Here is a 19,913-nt window from a genome sequence, read left to right on the forward strand (position 1 = left end):
GCTACCAGACTTCACCAATCCAACCAAATCAGTACATGTTTTCTGAATATGTATAGAAGATAAATACAAGTGATGTAATTTATATTTTAGAGAAAAATTGTGACTGGGAATTACTAAATTTTACTTCATTCACTCATTCAGCAAATATGAGTTCATGATACAGATGAGACTTCTCAGCCTTAAGGTACCCTTAGAGACCATCTAGTGTGACCCTCCTTTTTTTTGTTTTTGAGACGGGAGTCTCGCTCTGTTGCCCAGGGTGGAGTGCACTGGCGTGGTCTCACTGCAACCTCTGTCTCCCGGTTCAAGCGATTCTGCCTCAGCTCCTGAGTAGCTGGGATTACAGTCACCCACCACCATGCCTGGCTAATTTTTTTTTTTTTTTTTTTTTGAGATGGAGTCTCACATTGTCACCCAGGCTGGACTGCAGTGGTGTGATCTTAGCTCTGCAATCTCCGCCTCCCAGGTTCAAGTGATTTTCTTGCCTCAGCTTCCCAAGTAGCTGGGATTACAGGTGTGTGCCACCATGCCTGGCTAATTTTTGTATTTTTACAAATACTCCAGCTCTGTCGCCAGGCTGGAGTGCAGTGGCACGATCTTGGTTCACTGCAACCTCCACCTCCAGGATTCAAGCAATTCCCTCCCTCAGGCTCCAGGGTAGCTGGGATTACAGGCGCCTGCCACCACACCTGGCCAATTTTTGTATTTTTAGTAGAGACGGGGTTTCACCATCCTGGCCTGGCTGGTCTTGAACTCCTGACCTGGTGATCCACCCGCCTCGGCCTCCCAGAGCGCTGGGATTACAGGCGTGAGACAGGCTTTCACCACCTTGGCCAGGCTAGTCTTGAACTTCTGACCTCAGGTGATCCGCCCACCTCGGCCTCCCAAAGTGCTGGGATTATAGGCGTGAGCCACTGCGCCCGGCCGTCACCCTTTTTTCATACATGAGGAGATGAGGCTCAAAGAGGAAGCTGGACGCCAGGCCCTCGGCAAATGGACCTCCTCTTCGGTCCTCATCAGTCGGCTCCCTGCTGGGCACCTCCCCGCTACCGGGTGGGGAACGCCCTCCACCGGCAGGGCCGGCCGACCCTCTTGGGCCAGTTCCCTAGCTGTCCGCTGGGCGCCGCCCTCGCCACCCGGCCGAGGACCCGCACAAGGTGCCCGTGGCGGCGCCTGACGGGAGGGTGGTGCCCAGGGGTGTCTTCTCGTCCTGTGTCCGCGCCCAGCGCCCCGCGCCCCGCGCTGTTCCTCGTGAGAGCGGCGGGCCGCGCGGCCCCCGGGGCAGTGTCGGACACGGCGGGCGCGTACTCGCAGGCGGGGCACGGCCGCCCCCGCCAGGACCCGCAGGCCCGGAAACGCTTCCTGTCACAAAGGGGGGAACACGTGGGCGCCGGCTGCCGGGGCGGCCATCTCAGGGAACTAGGGTCACCAGAAGAGCCGCCCACCGTCTCTGCCCGCTCGACTCCTCTGCCCCGGCCGCTCGGCCGGTCCAGCCGTGGCTGGCGCCTGGCTGTGAGGTGGATTCCCGGCCCAGTCTGACCATCTCCCTCCAGTACGTACACGCGGCTCGAACCCGCGTCCAACCAGACGCCGACCCGCTCCTGAGAGCCTTCCACACTCCCCGAAGCCCCGCGATCATGGATAGTCCCTCTTCCCCAGGAACTCCCCACTGACACTGCCCCTCTGAGAGCCAGGTCCTCGGCTCCTGACAGCCTGCCTGGTCAGACCTTCAGTCCTGGGGGACTCGGGTGTCTGCGGCGATGGAGCTCCCGTGAGAGTCCCCTCTCTACTCAAACATAGGACCCACCTCGATCCCTCAGTCTTCCCGTCTCTCTTTCTCCTTAGGTTTTTCCACTTCGTTCGGACCCTCTCATAACTATGTCCATCCTCTACGTCTCCCCTCACCCAGATGCCTTCCCCAGCCTCCGAGCCCTCATAGCCGCTCGCTATGGGGAGGCTGGGGAGGGTCCCGGATGGGGAGGAACCCACCCCCGCATCTGTCTCCAGCCGCCCCCGACTAGCAGGACTCCCTTTCCCCCACCCCGCCTGCCGGCCCTGGAGCAGGGGCCCGGTGGGCTCTGGGTGTGGGGGGCCACGGCTGTGGCCCAGCTGCTGTGGCCAGCAGGCCTGGGGGGTCCAGGGGGCAGCCGGGCGGCTGTCCTTGTCCAACAGTGGGTCAGTTACGCCGACACGGAGTTAATACCAGCTGCCTGTGGAGCAACGCTGCCTGCCCTGGGACTCCGAAGCTCGGCCCAGGACCCCCAGGTGAGGGGGTTGTACAGAAGAGGGGGAGGGGAGAAATTCAGAGGAGGGAAGCGAGGACTGGAATGGACAATAAGACAAGAAGGTAGTACATCAGATGTGGGAAAAGAGTGATCAAATCCCAGATTGCAAACTGGTATGGTAACCCTGGGCACGTTTCATAAACCCTCTTTGTCTTGGTTTTCCTATGTCTATGAACACGCAGGCAAGTTGATGTAAGGCTTGCCTCACTGAGTTAGTAGGATTAAAAGATGTGCGCAGAGCACGTAGTTTAGTGCCAGGCGCTTTTAAAGTCTCTTAGTAAAAGTTTGATGAGTCTGAAATTGATGAGGATAGAAGTTACTTGAATTGTAGGAAAAGACTGGGTGAGGGAGAGATGACAATTGCTGGGAGGAGATAAAAGAGAAATGAAATGAGGAAGGTAAGTGAGAGGAGAGATAACCCTGCCAGATTGTAACTATCAGTCCTTCCAAAGGAGACCTGTGCCTTGGTGTACTTTCAACTCTGCCTCCTTACATGGTGTTGAGCACATGATGGAAAATTTGTATTTCTTGAATGGATGAATGAATGTGACAGACCCTGACTTGCTCCCTTATATTGTGATCACCCTGTCTAAAATAGAGTCCTTGCATTCAGAATGTCTGTCCAAACAAACAAATAAAATAGAGTCCCTCTCTCCTGGAATTCCCTGTTCCCCTGTTTTATTTCTTTTTCTTTTTTTTTTTTTTTATTTTTTTTGAGACGGAATCTCCTTGTTGCCCAGGCTGGAGTGCCATGGTGCGATAGTGCGATCTCAGCTTACTGCTCAAGCGATTCTCCTGCCTCAGCCTTCTGAGTAGCTGGGATTACAGGCGCCCGCCACCTTGCCCGGCTATTTTTTGGATTTTTAGTAGAGATGGGGTTTTGTCGTGTTGACCAGGCTGGTCTTGAACTCCTAACCTCAGATGGTCTGCTCGCCTCGGCCTCCCAAAGTGCTGAGATTACAGGCGTGAGCCACCGCGCCCGGCCCCTGTTCCCCTCATTCCGCTTTATTTTTCTTCATAGGAGTTAAGAAAAATAGGGCACTGCATTTTACATTTGCTCATTTGTTGTTCCCCTACAAGAATGTTAACTCTACCAGGTCAGGGCTCTGTCCATCTGTTCGTGTTGCCCTCTCATTCCCTGGAGAAGTACTTAATACATATTTATTGATGTCCTGAACCTGGCAGTTATTGAGTTGCCTCATATAATCTTTACTTCTATGCTTAACATATTGCATCTAACACATAAGTATTGAGCAGGGATTTGTTGGATGAGTCAGAAGTTTTTTTTATTTGTTTGTTTGTTTGTTTTGAGATGGAGTCTCGCTCTGTCGCCCAGGCTGGAGTGCAGTGGCGCAATCTCGGCTCACTGCAAGCTCCGCCTCCCGGGTTCACGCTATTCTCCTGCCTCAGCCTCCTGAGTAGCTGGGACTGCAGGCGCCCGCCACCACACCTGGCTATTGTTTTTTGTATTTTTAGTAGAGAGGAGGTTTCACCATGTTAGCCAGGATGGTCTCGATCTCCTGACCTTGTGATCTGCCCAGAAATATTTTTATTGTGACTATTTGAGAGAAGAAATGGGACTCAGAGGTGGTGATTTGTGAGAGTGGGGTGGAGGGAGGCCACATGGATTGGGTTGTGGTGGGAGATGGAGGTGGGCCAAACCTTGTCTCATACTTCTTCCCCTTCCTGCCAGGCTGTGCTGGGGGCCCTGGGCAGGGCCCTGAGCCCCTTGGAGGAGTGGCTTCGGCTGCACACCTACTTGGCTGGGGAGGCCCCCACTCTGGCTGACCTGGCGGCTGTCACAGCCTTGCTGCTGCCTTTCCGATACGTGAGTCACCAGGCCTGGGGAAGAACAAGACTGCTCTCCTCAGACCTCACTGTAGGGTGACTGAGAATAGTCATTTATTTCCTGTTCCAGGTCCTAGACCCACCTGCTCGCCGGATCTGGAATAATGTGACTCGCTGGTTTGTCACGTGTGTCCGGCAGCCAGAATTCCAAGCCGTGCTGGGAGAAGTGGTTCTATACTCAGGAGCCAGGCCTCTCTCTCATCAGCCAGGTGAGGAAGGGCGAGGAGTTGGAGGATAGGGGCTTCCCTGGGGCTTTCCATGCAACTCACTTTCTTTTTTTCTTAGAAATGGCAGAATCACTGGGGCAGCATCCTGCGGGAGAGGAGGGAGAGGGGGGAGGTCAGCATGGGTGAGACCTCGGGCATCTGAAATAGCCCATTTGAAACCTAGTAGCGCCATCCAAGAGGGTCCCCAGCTGGCTGAGTCTGAATTTCTGCACCTCTCTCTAGGCCCCGAGGCTCCTGCCCTCCCAAAGACAGCTGCTCAGCTCAAGAAAGAGGCAAAGAAACGGGAGAAACTAGAGAAATTCCAACAGAAGCAGAAGATCCAACAGCAGCAGCCACCTCCAGGGGAGGTGAGAGGCGAGGGTGGAGCTGGAAGGAAAGTTGATGTCTGCAGTGATGGGGTGGCTGATGCCTGGGCCTATGTATTCTCCCTCCCAAGCAGAAGAAACCAAAACCAGAGAAGAGGGAGAAACGGGATCCTGGGGTCATTACTTATGACCTCCCAACCCCACCCGGGGAAAAGAAAGGTACTAGGAATGGGAAAGGGCTCACCCCTCAGCAGCCCCTTTAAGTTTTCACCCTATCTTGCTCTATTCTTGCTCTCACTACTTTGTTTGGTGAGGATTTGCAGACCCCCTGCCCTGCCCCTAGGCCCCTCAAATGCCTGTCCTATGATGTGAGTGACGGAGATCCTGATCCCTCTCTGCCAGCACGTCTCCTTCCCAGTGCTCCCAGCCACGGCACTGAGCCCTCCCTTCCTCTCCCCCAGATGTCAGTGGCCCCATGCCCGACTCCTACAGCCCTCGGTATGTGGAGGCTGCCTGGTACCCTTGGTGGGAGCAGCAGGGCTTCTTCAAGCCAGAGTATGGGGTGAGTGGGCACTGCTGCCCAGGCCCAGAGTGGGTGGGGTGGGGAAGGGCAGGACTGAAGGATGTGTTGCCTGGGAGGGGCTGGGAGAGGTGACCTGAGGCCTTAAACATGTGCCATCCTTCTCCACCATCAGCGTCCTAATGTGTCAGCAGCAAATCCCCGAGGTGTCTTCATGATGTGCATCCCACCCCCCAATGTGACAGGCTCCCTGCACCTGGGCCACGCGCTCACCAACGCCATCCAGGACTCCCTGACTCGGTGGTGAGCTTCTATCTGCACCTTCCTCTGGTTCCCTCTGCCTAGTCTGGCTCTCTCCTCTTCCCTGACAGCCCCCCAACCCTCTCTCCTTCTGGGTTGGTGCTCACCTCTGCCGACAGTGGCGCTACACTTCTCTCTGTCATTCCCATCTGATCATTTGGCTTCCTCTCCTAGTCCAGTACTCCCATGCAACACCGCCACTTGCAGACTGTCTTCTCTCCCTTCTTTCTTTATTTAATTTTAATTTAATTTAATTTAATTTTTAATTTTTTGTAAAGATGAGTTTTCGCTTTGTTGCTCAGTCTGGTCTCCAACTCCTGGCTCAAGTGATTTTCCTGCCTCAGACTCCCATAGTGCTGGGATTATAGGTGTGAGGCACCACACCCAGTCTCTCCCTTCTTTTTCTATTAACAATAACATTATTTTGAATTTAATTAGGAACATATGAATATATATATATATATATATATATTTTTGGAGACAGAGTCTCGTTCTGTTGCCCAGGCCGGAGTGTAGTGACACCATCTCGGCTCATGGCCACCTCCGCCTCCTGGGTTCAAGTGATTCTTCTGCCTCAGCCTCCCAAGTAGCTGGGATTACAGGAATGCGCCACCACAACTGACCAAAATATATGAATATATTCTTATAAGAAATTTAAAGTTTCAAATCTCCTTGACCATTCCCCTCCACACCTACTTCCTCCTAAAGTAGGAGCCATTGTTATCACTTTGATGTGTATCTTTCCAGATCTTTCCTATTTACTTACATATACATGTACCCATAGAAATTTATAGTTCTCCTTTTGGGTGAGTCTTTTCTATTTTTTAACATAAAGGGTTCACATTACACATGTTATGCTCTAGCTTTCTTCTTACACTTAACACTTTCTCTTGGAGATCTTTCCTTGTCCTTACACACATACCACACCTACTGACTTCCTTCTTTTTAATTGTTCCATAATATCTCATAGTGTGGCTATACCATAGTGAAGTCATTCTTTTCTTTTTTTTTTTCTTTGAGAGAGTTTCGCTCCTTTTGCTCAGGCTGGAGTGCAGTGGTGCGATCTTGGCTCACTGCAACCTCCACCTCTTAGGTTCAGGCGATTCTCTTGCCTCAGCCTCCCAAGTAGCTGGCATTACAGGCACCTGCCACCGCACCCGGCTAATTTTTGTATTTTTAGTAGAGATGGGGTTTCACCATGTTGGCCAGGCTGGTCTCGAACTCCTGACCTCAGGTAATCTGCCTGTCTCGGCCTCCCAAAGTGCTGGGATTACAAGCGTGAGCCACTGCTCCCGGCCTGGAGTCACTTTTTAATTAATGATTCATTCTGTTTTTTGTTTTTTTTTTCTGTTGAAAACCTTACTCTAATGCACATCCCTGTACATCAAGTTTGTCCAACCTGCAGCCTGTGGGCCACATGCAGCCCAGGACGGCTTTGAATGTGGCCTAACTCAAATTTGTAAACTTTCTTTAAACATTTAAGAATTTTTTTGCGATTTTTTTTTTTTTAGCTCATCAGCTATCATTAATGTTAGTGTATTTTTTAAAATTTATTTTTATTATTTATTTATTTATTTATTTTTTGAGATGAGTCTTGCACTACCGCCCAGGCTGGAGTGCAGTGGTGAGATCTCGGCTCACAGCAAGCTCCAAGCTCCGCCTCCCACCTTAACGCCATTCTCCTGCCTCAGCCTCCCTAGTAGCTGGGACTACAGGTGCCCGCCACCGCGCCCGGCTAATTTTTTTTTTTGTATTTCTAGTAGAGATGGGGTTTCACCATGTTAGCCAGGATGGTCTCGATCTCCTGACCTCGTGATACACCCGCCTCAGAGTCCCAAAGTGCTGGGATTACAGGCGTGAGCCACTGCACCCGGCCAGTGTTAGTGTATTTTATGTGTGGCCCAAGACAATTCCTCCATCTGGCCCAGGGAAGCCAAAAGATTGGATACCCCTTCTCTACATGCCTGCTCAAGCATGTGTGGAAGGGTTTCTCTGGTGTAGCTATCAAGAAGTGAAACTGCTAGGTCGGCAGGGGCACACCTATATTAAGTACAAACGGAAGCTGCCAAGTTGCCCTGCAGAATGGCTTTGCTGATTGATACCTCCAGGAATTGCTGTGAGAGTGTTCATTTCCCCACCCTTGCCAAGCCTGAGCATTAGGGTTGCCTAATTAGTTTTGCCAGTCTGATGGGCAAAAAAAGATACCTCTGTTACTTTACTTTGTACCTTTCTGATTGCTATTGAAGTTGTGCCTATTTTCATGTTTTTTGGCCAGTCAGGTTTACCCGTATGTGAATTGTCTGTATCTATCTTCTGCCTGTTTTTCTATTGATTCTTCGTTGTTTTTCTTTTTAATTTTTTTTTGAGAATTCTTTACCTGTTCTGGGTATTGTTTTTTTTTTTGTTATATATTATAAATGTTTTTGTTGTATTATTGTGTGGTAGTTTTCCTGTTAATTGTAAATGTTTCTCCTGTTTTCTGTTACTGTTTGTTTTCACTGTTAATATTTATATTAAAATATTAATATTTTAATTAGTAATAAATACAAAGTAACATTCTAGGCGACAAATCTTTTTAAAAAGTATTTTAAAATAACTTTACCATTTTTGGAAACCAGGGTTTATTATATTTAAATTTTGAGAATTTTTTCTGGTGTCTTATGTACTAAATTAATGTGGTAAAAAAATATTTACTGGGCCCAACTATGTGCCACCCCTGCTCTGAGCACTGGGGATATAATGTTTGATTGCACATTTTGCAAGTAACTGAGAGCTGGGAAAACAGTTATATGTTTTTTTTTATTTTTATTATTATTATTCTTTTTTTGAGACAGAGTCTCTCTCTGTTGCCCAGGCTGGAGTGCGGTGGCGCAATCTTGGCTCACTGCAAGCTCCGCCTCCCGGGTTCACGCCATTCTCCTGCCTCAGCCTCCCTAGGCCGCCACCATGCCCGGCTAATTTTTTGTATCCTTTTTAGTAGAGACAGGGTTTCACCGTGTTGGCCAGAGTGGTCTCGATCTCCTGACCTCATGATCCGCTCGCCTCAGCCTCCCAAAGTGCTGGGATTACAGGTGTGAGCCACCATGCCTGGCCTGGGTTTTTTTTTTTTTTTTTTTTTTGAGACAGAGCCTTGCTCTGTTTCCCAGGCTGGAGTGCAGTGGTGCGTGCTTACTGCAACCTCTGCCTCCCGGGTTCAAGCGATTCCCCTGCCTCAGCCTTCTGAGTAGCTGGGATTACAGGTGCACGCCACCACACCTGGCAAATTTTTGTATTTTTAGTACAGACGGGGTTTCACCATGTTGGTCAGGCTGGTCTTGAACTCCTGACCTTGTGATCCGCCCGCTTCGGCCTCCCAAAGTGCTAGGATGACAGGCATGAGCCACTTCACCCAGCCAAAGTTCTGTTAAATACATATAACATACAGTGGCCAAGTTGTTTGTGTTTGTGTTTGCGTTTTTGTTTTATTTTTCAATTTTTCAATTTTTTTTTTGGAAATGGAGTCTCACTCTGTCACCCAGGCTGGAGTGCAGTGGCACAATCTCTGCTCACTGTAAGCTCTGCCTCCCAGGTTCACACCATTCTCCTGCCTCAGCCTCCTGAGTAGCTGGGACTATAGGCGCCCGCCACCACGCCTGGCTAATTTTTTTTTTATTTTTAGTAGAGGCGGGGTTTCACCGTGTTAGCCAAGATGGTCTCGATCTCCTGACCTTGTGATTCACGTGCCTTGGCATCCCAAAGTGCTGGGATTATAGGCGTGAGCCACCACGCCCGGCCTTGTTTTTCAATTTTTTAATAAAACTGAGAGAGGGTCTCGCTATGTTGCCCAGGCTGGTCTCGAACTTCTGGGCTCAAGCAATCCTCCTGCCTCAGTCTCTCAAAGTGCTGGGACTACAGGCATGAACCACCATACCTGGCCTCCAAGTTTGTTTACATGAGAACAGAATGAATACTTTTTTTTCTTTTAAATTGAGACAGAGTCTCGCTCTGTCGCCCAGGCTGGAGCACAGTGATGCGATCTCGTCTCACTGCACCCTCAACCACTCGGGTTCAAGCGATTCTCATGTCTCAGTCTCCTGAGTAGCTGGGAATACAGGCATGCACCACCACGCCCAGCTAATTCTTTTGCATTTTTAGTAGACAGAGTTTTGCCATGTTGGCCAAGCTGGTCTTGAACTCCTAACCTGAAGTGATCCACCTGCCTCGGCCTCCCAAAGTGCTAGGATTACAGGCATGAACCACCGCGCCTGGCCACATACTTCTTATAAAACTCTTAAGGTAGCCACATTTTTTTCCAGTGCACGTGGTTTAAATAAAATGTGAGACACTCCCATTACTTTAATGGAATAGAGTTATATCAACTTTTTATTTTTATTTATTTGTTTATTTATTTATTTTTGAGACAGAGTCTCTCTCACTCTGTTGGTCAGATTGGAGTGCATTGGCGTGGTCACAGCACAGTCACAGCTCGGTGCAGCCTCAACCTCAGCCACCCAAGTAGCTGGGAACAAAGGTGCACGCCACCATGCCTGGCTTTTTTTTTTTTTTTTTTTTTGCAGAGACTAGGTCTCACTATGTTGCCCAGGCTAGTCTGCAACTCCTGGGCTCAAGCAGTCCTCCCACCTTGGCCTTCCAAAGTGTTGGGGTTATAGGCTTGAGCCACTGTGCCTGGCTTGAATTCTTTAATCTATCTAAAGTTTCTTTTTGTGACTATTGGTAAGGGGGAGATTTTTTCCAAATAATTAGCTAGTTGTTCCAAACAAATATTTTGAGTAGTTTATCCTTATTTTACTGATTGGAAGTGCCACCTTTCGCAAATACTAAATTTGCTTGTATCTGTTTCCAGGCACTATTTTGTTCCTGTTTAGTAACTTATTTTAACAATTAGAACTTTTGCTATCCTGTTTGGCAGGAGCCTCCTCTTTGTTTTTTTGTTTTTTTTTTTTTTTTGAGACAGAGTCTCACTCTATCATCCAGGCTGGAGTGCAGTGGCACAATCTCAGCTCACTGCAACCTCCCCCTCCCGGGTTCAAGCAATTCTCGTGCTTCAGCCTCCCAAGTAGCTGGGATTACAGGTATGCACCACCATCTTGGCTAATTTTTGGTAGAGACAGGGTTTCACCATGTTGGTCAGGCTGGTCTCGAACTCCTGTCCTCAAGTGATCCACTCGCTTTGGCCTCCCAAAGTCCTGGGGTTACAGGTGTGAGCCACCATGCATGCCTGTCTTTGTTCTTTTTCCGTATTGCCTTGGCTCTTCCTGCAAATCTTTTCTCCTTGACTAGCTTTAGAATCACAAGGGTTCCAGCTCCACCCCTGCTTCTTTTTTTGTTTGTTTGTTTTTTGGAGATGGAGCCTCACTCTGTCACCCAGGCTGGAGTGCAATGGCATAATCCCGGCTTGCTGCAACCTCTGCTTCCCAGGTTCAAGCAGTTCTCCTGCCTCAGCCTCCCAGGTAGCTGGGATTACAGGCACCCGCCACCATGCCCAGCTAATTTTGTATTTTTAGTAGAGACAGGGTTTTACCATGTTGGCCAAGCTTATCTTGAACTCCCCACCTCAGGTGATCCACCCACCTCGGCCTCCCAAAGTGCTGGGATTACAGGTGTGGGCCACCATGCCCAGCTAATTTTGTATTTTTAGTAGAGACGGGATTTTGCCATGTTGGCCAGGCTGATCTCGAACTCCCCCACTTCAGGTGATCTGCTCACCTCAGCCTCCCAAAGTTCTGGGATTACAGGCGTGAGCCACCACGCCCGGCCTCCCTGCTTCTTTATTTAGTCCATTGACTTGTTGCCTGAAGCCTCTGCTTTCTTTGGTGGCAGGCACCACTGGCCTGGCTCACCCTCTGGTCCTCCATGCCCCCCAACAGGCACCGCATGCGTGGGGAGACCACCCTGTGGAACCCTGGCTGTGACCATGCAGGTATTGCCACCCAGGTGGTGGTGGAGAAGAAGCTATGGCGTGAGCAGGGACTGAGCCGGCACCAGCTGGGCCGCGAGGCCTTTCTACAGGAGGTCTGGAAGTGGAAGGAGGAGTGAGTATGCAGCATCCCTGTGGGCATCGCAGCCCTGCCTCCCCGTCCCCTATCCAGAAGACCTCTGTCACTTGTAACCCCTGGCCACAGGGTCAGACCCTCTCACAGAGGCAGAGTCAGTGGCTCTAGGGCCCAGGTACATTTCAAGGGGATGGGTGATCTCCACACTGCCCAGTCAGCCACCTGAAGTCTCCCTCCAGCCCAGGCATGAGTGCTGACCTCAGCCTGTCTGTCTAATTCTAGGAAAGGTGACCGGATTTACCACCAGTTGAAGAAGCTCGGCAGCTCCTTGGACTGGGATCGAGCCTGTTTCACCATGGACCCTGTGCGTGGGAGGAGTGTCAAAGATGGGGCAGGAGTAGGAGTCTCCCCAGGGTGGGACCCCCACAGGAGAGAGCACAGGTGCTGTGGCCCTCTCTCAGGAGCTGGCCCATGTAAAATACCATGGAGGGCTCAGCTGCAAACGCCACTTCCCACCCCTCACCATGGCACTTTCCATATCATGGCGCTTCATGTTTCCTGTCTTGGCTCTGGGAGCTCCAGATTCCTCCAGATGGCACATGATCAGGACCCCGTCTCCCATGGAGCCTGAACTCCCAGGGTCCTCTGCACCAGTATTTGTCCCCAGCTGAGTGTCTTCCTCGCCATCTGCAGCATCACAAGGCTTGTTGCCTGCTCTTGTGTTCCCTTAGTCCTCTCTCCCCCTCAAGGAAAGAAGGAAAGTACTCTCCTCAGAGGGGTCTTTGTGCTGGCCAGTGGGACTCTGTATGGGCAAGGCCTCACTGGAGCCCTGGGTGTCTGCCTGGGCTTCCAGGCACAAGGCCCATCTCTGACTTCTCCCTGCTCCACCCCAGAAACTCTCAGCAGCTGTGACAGAGGCCTTTGTCCGGCTTCACGAGGAAGGCGTCATCTATCGCAGTACCCGCCTTGTTAACTGGTCCTGCACCCTCAACTCCGCCATCTCTGACATTGAGGTGCGCCCCCCAACCTGGCCTGTCTCCATCTCCAATCTACCCAGGCCCTGGCTCTGGCCCCTGGGCCACGCCTCTAAATACCCATTTTACAGGTGGATAAGAAGGAGCTGACAGGTCGCACCCTGCTCTCCGTGCCTGGCTACAAGGAGAAGGTGGAGTTCGGGGTCCTCGTGTCCTTTGCCTATAAGGTCCAAGGCTCAGGTAGGAGCCAGGGGCACCAGGATCCTGGGCTGGGAATGGCAGGAAGGGGCCAGGGCCAAGACCACAAGGCCTTCTGTCACCCCAGACAGCGACGAGGAGGTGGTGGTGGCAACAACTCGGATCGAGACAATGCTGGGAGATGTGGCTGTAGCTGTGCACCCCAAAGATACCAGATACCAGGTGGGGGACTGTCCACAGTTAGGGAAGAAGTCCTGGCCAAAAAGGGCTCCCATCCTTATGGAGTGGAGGGGTTGGACTTAGGTCCCTGGCTGAGGAGAGGAAACTGGGTTAGAAGCTGGTCTTCAGCTTCTTTCCCAGCTCTGAGGGTAGAGCTATTAGGGACTGTTTGGGGGAGTTCAAGTGTTGGGATAGTCAGGACCCTGGAAAGGAAGGACTTGGGCCCAGCCCTTCGTGCATTTTTAAAAAGTTAAGTAGCCGGGCATGGTGGCTCATGCCTGTAATCCCAGCGCTTTGGGAGGCTGAGGCAGGTGAATCATAAGGTCACAAATTCGAGACCAGCCTGGCCAACATAGTGAAACCCCATCTCTACTAAAAATACAAAAAATTAGCCGGTTGTAGTGGCAGGTGCCTGTAATCTCAGCTACTCAGGAGGCTGAGGCAGGAGAATCGCTTGAACCTGGGATGCGGAGGTTGCAGTGAGCCGAGATCACTCCGCTGCACTCCAGCCTTGGCGACAGAGCGAAACTCCGTCTCAAAAAAAAAAAAAAAAAAAAAAAAAATGTTGGCCGGGCGCGGTGGCTCACGCTTGTAATCCCAGCACTTTGGGAGGCCGAGGCGGGCGGATCATGAGATCAGGAGATCGAGACCACAGTGAAACCCCGTCTCTACTAAAAATACAAAAAAAATTAGCCGGGCGTGGTGGCGGGCTCCTGTGGTCCCAGCTACTTGCAGAGGCTGAGGCGGGAGAATGGCGTGAACCCGGGAGGTGGAGCTTGCAGTGAGCCGAGATTGCGCCACTGCACTCCAGCCTGGGCGACAGAGCAAGACTCCGTCTCAAAAAAAAAAAAAAAAAAAAAAGTTAAATAGAGACAAGGTCTTGCTCTGTTAACCAGGCTGATCTTGAACTCCTGGCCTCAAGGAAGCCTCCTGCCCCGGCCTCCCAAAGTGTGGGGATTACAGATGTGAGCCATGGCACCAAGACCCTTCATGCTTTTATTTTTATTTTTTTGAGAGAGGGTCTGACTCTATTGCCCAGGCTAGAGTGCAGTGGCGCCATCTTGGCTCACTGCAACCTCCACCTCCCGGGTTCAAGCAGTGCTCGTGCCTCAGCCTCTTGAGTAGCTGAGATTACAGGCACACGTCACTACACCTGGCTAATTTTTTTTTTGTATTTTTAGTAGAGATGAGGTTTCGCCATGTTGGCCAGGCTGGTCTCCAACTCCTGGCCTCAAGTGATCTGCCCGCCTCAGCCTCCCACAGTTCTGGGATTACAGGTGGGAATCACGGTGTCTGGCCCCGCTTCATGTATTTTTGATATCTTTCCGCCCCCAGCACCTGAAGGGGAAGAACGTGATCCACCCATTCCTGCCTCGGAGCCTTCCCATTGTCTTTGATGAATTTGTGGACATGGACTTTGGCACAGGTGGGCAAGGGGCTGGTCCTGTAGGGAGAGGAAAAGACTGGAGCTGCACCTTAGCTGTCCATCTTCTCTCAGCGAAAAAGAAAATCAGCTTCAGCCAAATAGACAGAGCTTGGGGTGGTTCTCAAGGGACTGTATTAGACAAGTGGGGGCCAGGAGTGGTCTCGGAGCTACATCTTTCAGCAAAAGAGGTGAGTGTAGGAAGGAGCTCTGTGGACTCCCTCATGATCTGGGCATCCCGACGTACACCCAGGTGCTGTGAAGATCACCCCAGCACATGACCAAAACGACTATGAAGTTGGGCAGCGGCACGGGCTGGAGGCCATCAGCATCATGGACTCCCAGGGGGCCCTCATCAACGTGCCTCCACCTTTCCTGGTGAGGCTGCCTGGGGCAAGAGTGCCGGGGTCAGGGAGATGGAGGGATGGCTGGGCATTGCCATGATGAGGCCTCATTCCTACCCAGGGCCTGCCCAGGTTTGAGGCCAGGAAAGCGGTGCTGGTGGCGCTGAAGGAGCAGGGACTGTTCCGTGGCATTGAGGACAACCCCATGGTGGTGCCACTTTGCAAGTGAGGGTGGGGGCCTGGGACGGGAGGAGGATGGAGGGCTCCTCAGGGTTTTAGCGCCTGGCCTTCTCACCTACATGTACCCCCAGCCGGTCGAAGGACGTGGTAGAGCCTCTGCTGCGGCCGCAGTGGTACGTTCGCTGCGGGGAGATGGCCCAGGCTGCCAGCGCCGCTGTGACTCGGGGTGACCTCCGCATCCTGCCTGAGGCTCATCAGCGCACATGGCATGCCTGGATGGACAACATCCGGTGTGTAGGGCCCTCAGTGTGGGAAGGGCTTGCCGAGGGCTGAGCAGGGCTCACTCGGGCCAGGCTCCACCAGGCCCTCCCTGATTTCTCCTCCCCGACATTTGCAGGGAGTGGTGCATTTCCAGGCAGCTGTGGTGGGGCCATCGCATCCCAGCCTACTTTGTCACTGTCAATGACCCAGCGGTGCCCCCTGGGGAGGTGAGCAGAGGGCCAGAGCTAGCTGCTGGGACACCCTGGGGGAGCGGTGGGTTTACTGGGTCCTTGGTGGGGGGAGGGGCAGGGTGAGCCAGAAGCAGACACACCCCCTTGGGTAATCACTGCACCTGTGGCAGGACCCTGACGGGCGGTACTGGGTGAGTGGACGCAATGAGGCAGAGGCCCGGGAGAAGGCAGCCAAGGAGTTCGGAGTGTCCCCTGACAAGATCAGTCTCCAGCAAGGCAAGGCGGGGCTTTGAGGGTTTGGAGGGAGTTGTGGGGGCCAGAGCTTCACACTCCCTCTGACCTCTGACCTTTGGCCTCTCTCAGATGAGGATGTATTGGATACCTGGTTCTCCTCCGGCCTCTTCCCCTTATCCATTTTGGGCTGGCCCAACCAGGTGTGTTCCTGGGGCTGGAGCTTGGCGGGACAGGGGACTGGAGGGTGGGTGTTGGCTCCCCTTCACACCCTGGTCTGCCCTCAGTCAGAAGACCTGAATGTGTTCTACCCTGGGACACTGCTGGAGACCGGTCACGACATCCTCTTCTTCTGGGTGGCCCGGATGGTCATGCTGGGCCTGAAGCTCACGGGCAGGCTGCCCTTTAGAGAGGTGCGGAGACAGCCGAGACCCTCCCATCGCCCCCAGCCTCCTCTCCTACCGTCTTGTGCTGCAGCACAGGCCCCGCGTGGCTGGGGCATGGGGTTAGCTGTGGGCAGGCCTGACCCAGGGGCTGGTGTGGGGTTGAAATCCAGCCTGGGACCTGCTCAGTGATTCCTGTGCCCAGGGCTTCATCTTCCCAGAGGAAGGAGTGCTTCTGATTCACATAAAAGTGCTGAATGAGCTCTTGGGGACACTCGGTGGGACCTGAGGTTCCCAGTGGGGTAGACCAGACACAGTCCTGGTCGGGGCACTGAGGCCGGGGAAGGAGAGGACCGAGTCTCACGGGCCTCCTCACCTCCTCTGCAGGTCTACCTCCATGCCATCGTGCGAGATGCTCACGGCCGGAAGATGAGCAAGTCTCTAGGCAATGTCATCGATCCCCTGGACGTCATCTATGGAATCTCCCTGCAGGTGGGCTGGGTGCTGGGCCAGCTAGGAAGCGCCATGGGGCTGTGGTCACAGCCACCTGACTGCTCCCACTCCACCCTCAGGGCCTCCATGACCAGCTACTGAACAGCAACCTGGATCCCAGCGAGGTGGAGAAGGCCAAAGAAGGGCAGGTATGGAGGGTTGGGCTGGGCTGAGCAGGAGCACAGCGTGGATGGGGCTGGCTGAGGATGCTCCTCCCTCTGCCTCTTCCCTGTAGAAAGCTGACTTCCCAGCGGGGATTCCCGAGTGTGGCACCGATGCTCTCCGGTTTGGATTATGTGCCTACACGTCCCAGGGTATGGCCCCCAAAGCTTCCCTCCCAGCCACTCCTTCCTCCTTCTGTGAGGCCCATCCCTCTTCTCCGCCCTGAGCCTCTGGTGGGCATGGGCTGGGAAGAGGATGATGAGGACTCACATCTCACCCCCGACCCAGGTCGTGACATCAACCTGGATGTGAACCGCATACTGGGTTACCGCCACTTCTGCAACAAGCTCTGGAATGCCACCAAGTTTGCCCTTCGTGGCCTTGGGAAGGGTTTTGTGCCCTCACCCACCTCCCAGGTAAGGGCCTGGTGGGCAGCAAAGCTAGCAGCACCCACACAGGCTGTACCCCTGTCCAGAGCAGCCTTCATGTAGCTGAGGGGACAGATAGACACAGAGACAGACAGTTAAAGGGAAAGCCCAGGGCACTGGGGAGTGGGGCCTGTCACTTCTTCCCAGATCCTGGCACATAGGTGGTTGCTTTGGGCTCATCAGACTCTGGATGAAGATTTGCCCATGACTCCTGCCCCCGTGGAGTTCTGGCACCCTCCCCTGGCCCGCTGGCTGATACACCCTCTCTCCCCAAGCCCGGAGGCCATGAGAGCCTGGTGGACCGCTGGATCCGCAGCCGCCTGACAGAGGCTGTGAGGCTCAGCAATCAAGGCTTCCAGGCCTACGACTTCCCGGCCGTCACCACTGCCCAGTACAGCTTCTGGCTCTATGAGCTCTGTGATGTCTACTTGGTGAGAAGGAGCAGAACGGGGCAGGGGATGGTGGGGGCGGGTGGGCAGCAGAGCCCTGGGCTCAGTTTTGCCAGAGCTGGCCTTGAGACCCAAGCCAACCTATCCCCTTCCCAGTCCTCACAGGCACAGCGAGGGCTCAAGGCTAGACCTCCAGCCATGAGCTCTGTACCTCTCGTCCCCTAGGAGTGCCTGAAACCTGTACTGAATGGGGTGGACCAGGTGGCAGCCGAGTGTGCCCGCCAGACCCTGTACACTTGCCTGGACGTTGGCCTGCGGCTGCTCTCACCCTTCATGCCCTTCGTGACGGAGGAGCTGTTCCAGAGGCTGCCCCGGAGGATGCCGCAAGGTCCCCCTAGCCTCTGTGTTACCCCCTACCCGGAGCCCTCAGAGGTATGGGATGGCCTGGAGAGGGGAGTCTGACCTGCCCTCCAGGCCCCCTCACCCCCTCCTCCACCCCACAGTGCTCCTGGAAGGACCCCGAGGCGGAAGCCGCCCTTGAGCTGGCGCTAAGCATCACGCGAGCCGTGCGCTCCCTGCGGGCCGACTACAACCTCACCCGGATCCGGCCTGACTGTGAGCCTCAGGCCCCCATGTCCGCCCCATCCCACTGTCCCCTCAGCCCACTCTGGGACCCAGTGTCTGGCAGTGACTGCTTGGTTTCCTGTCTCCATGGAGCTAGGCCTCACCTTTCTCCCTCCCTGGCAGGTTTCCTGGAAGTGGCGGATGAGGCCACGGGCGCCCTGGCATCGGCGGTGTCGGGCTACGTGCAGGCGCTGGCCAGCGCAGGTGTGGTGGCTGTTCTGGCCCTGGGGGCTCCCGCCCCACAGGGTTGCGCTGTGGCTCTGGCCTCTGATCGCTGCTCCATCCACCTGCAGCTTCAGGGGCTGGTGGACCCTGCGCGGGAGCTGGGCAAGCTGCAAGCAAAGCGAGTTGAGGCCCAGCGGCAGGCCCAGCGTCTGCGGGAACGCCGTGCCGCCTCGGGCTACCCTGTCAAGGTGCCCCTCGAAGTCCAGGAGGCAGATGAAGCCAAGGTGTGTGGCCTGGGTGGGCATTTCCCACACCATCCACTTCCTCCATCAAAACCCTGGTCTGGGCTGGTCCGAGTGCAGTGGTGTTGACAACTAATTGATCGTAACCAGTTACAGATTTCTTTGTTCCTTCTCCACTCCCGCTAGCCTTAAAAAACAAAACAGCCTGACTCAGTGGCTCACACCTGTAATCCCAGAACTTTGGGAGGCCGAGGTGGGTGGATCACTTGAGCCCAGGGGTTTGAGACCAGCCAACGTGGTGAAATCCCATCTCTACAACAAAAAATACAAAAATTAGCCGGCCGTAGTGGCACACACCTGGGGTCCCAGCTACTTAGGGGTCTGAGGTGGGCGGATTGCTTGAGCCTGGGAGGTCAAGGCTGCAGTGAGCCGAGATCATGCCACTGCACTCCAGCCTGGGCAACAGAGAGAGAGAAGACCCTGTCTTAAAAAAAAAAGAAAAAAAATCCAAAACAAATACCAATTCTGGTCTGGAAGCTGGACTCTGTACCCAACCCTGGGGAATCCACTGGGGAGCATGGAGCCCAAGCGCTTTGAGCAGGGACCATAGAAGGCCCTCCCCTTACACATGGGGAGCAGCCAGGGGCTGGGCACAGCCCAGGGTCACACAACAGGTCGGAGATGGAGGCTCACCTAGAACCAGGCATCCTATCTCCCAGCCAGACCCTTCGTACCCCACCCAGCTGCCCGAAATGTGGAAACCCGCATGCCTGGGGCTGGGCTTGGGGTCCACATGTAGTCAGGGAGCCTTGGGCCTCCCACCACTTACTTTCAAGCCTACTGGGCTGACCCTGGAAGGCCAGTCTCATTTGTCCCCTGCCTCCTGGGTTCTGCCAGAGAGGAGCAGGGAGCAGTGGATTAAACTGCACAGACACAGAGAAAAACCAGTCATGGAGGCTAAGAGCTAGAGAGCCTTGAGTGGACGTGGTTAATCTCACTTGGTTCTCCCAAGAGCCCTGGGAGGGGGGCAATATCATCATCATCTGACAAATGAAGTAACCGGCCTGGGAGCCTGTGCTCTCCTGCTTAGGTGGGGACACTGAATGGGGAACATGTAGGCTCTGAGGTTCCTTTGTTCTTGGGGACTGACCACTCGGTGGGAAAAGGCAAGACCCAAGAGGTGGTGGTGGAAGTGGGGGTGCTGGTGGGAATGGGTGGGGAGCCAGGCCAGCCAGGATCACGCCTCCTCTGAGCTACTGGCCTCCCATGGTCCTCGCTCATCTTTCCAACTTTGTTGTCCTGGGTGTTTGGGGGGTCTCTTCGCTTGGACCTGGGTCCTCACCCAGCCCCTGGTTCCATTCCAGCTCCAACAGACGGAAGCAGAGCTTAGGAAGGTGGACGAGGCCATTGCCCTGTTCCAGAAGATGCTGTGATCCACCACCCAGCTTCACCCCTCACCCCCAGCGGCTCACCATGGGGATGGCAGCAATAAAATATTTTCCCACAAAATCCTCTTGTCATCTGTGATG

General features: G+C 53.6%; 1 protein-coding gene across 3 annotated transcripts; it reads left to right on the forward strand.

Moving 5' to 3' along the window:
• The first annotated feature begins 1,150 nt into the window (after positions 1 to 1,150).
• Positions 1,151 to 19,893, forward strand: VARS1 (valyl-tRNA synthetase 1). 3 transcript variants are annotated; one of them, XM_055264413.2, is made up of 30 exons: positions 1,151 to 1,552; positions 1,846 to 2,265; positions 3,979 to 4,113; positions 4,204 to 4,342; positions 4,583 to 4,707; positions 4,800 to 4,884; positions 5,127 to 5,227; positions 5,361 to 5,488; positions 11,353 to 11,517; positions 11,761 to 11,842; positions 12,372 to 12,491; positions 12,584 to 12,692; positions 12,778 to 12,872; positions 14,205 to 14,295; positions 14,546 to 14,670; positions 14,758 to 14,861; positions 14,948 to 15,106; positions 15,214 to 15,304; positions 15,439 to 15,544; positions 15,632 to 15,702; positions 15,787 to 15,912; positions 16,270 to 16,374; positions 16,455 to 16,523; positions 16,610 to 16,688; positions 16,825 to 16,952; positions 17,240 to 17,395; positions 17,579 to 17,785; positions 17,857 to 17,968; positions 18,101 to 18,426; positions 19,749 to 19,893. In XM_055264413.2, exons 2-30 carry the CDS (start codon positions 1,879 to 1,881, stop codon positions 19,815 to 19,817), a joined length of 3,795 nt encoding a protein of 1,264 aa, XP_055120388.2. In that variant the 5' UTR covers positions 1,151 to 1,552; positions 1,846 to 1,878; the 3' UTR covers positions 19,818 to 19,893. The 3 variants fall into 3 exon arrangements, with proteins under 3 accessions (XP_055120388.2, XP_055120387.2, XP_063489268.1); XM_055264412.2 differs by having other exon boundaries at positions 1,172 to 1,552; positions 4,797 to 4,884; XM_063633198.1 differs by lacking the exon at positions 19,749 to 19,893 and having other exon boundaries at positions 1,202 to 1,552; positions 18,101 to 18,535.
• Positions 19,894 to 19,913: the final 20 nt, after the last annotated feature.

This window comes from Symphalangus syndactylus, chromosome 23 (genome assembly GCF_028878055.3).
Source record: "Symphalangus syndactylus isolate Jambi chromosome 23, NHGRI_mSymSyn1-v2.1_pri, whole genome shotgun sequence".
Lineage (NCBI taxonomy): Eukaryota > Metazoa > Chordata > Mammalia > Primates > Hylobatidae > Symphalangus > Symphalangus syndactylus.

Coding starts and splice junctions, on each gene's coding strand:
- VARS1 (XM_063633198.1), top strand. CDS start 1,879: ATGTCCATCCTCTACGTCTCCCCTCACCCAGATGCCTTCCCCAGCCTC. Junction 4,114..4,203: donor TGCTGCTGCCTTTCCGATAC/GTGAGTCACCAG, acceptor TTCCTGTTCCAG/GTCCTAGACCCACCTGCTCG. Junction 4,343..4,582: donor GCCTCTCTCTCATCAGCCAG/GTGAGGAAGGGC, acceptor ACCTCTCTCTAG/GCCCCGAGGCTCCTGCCCTC.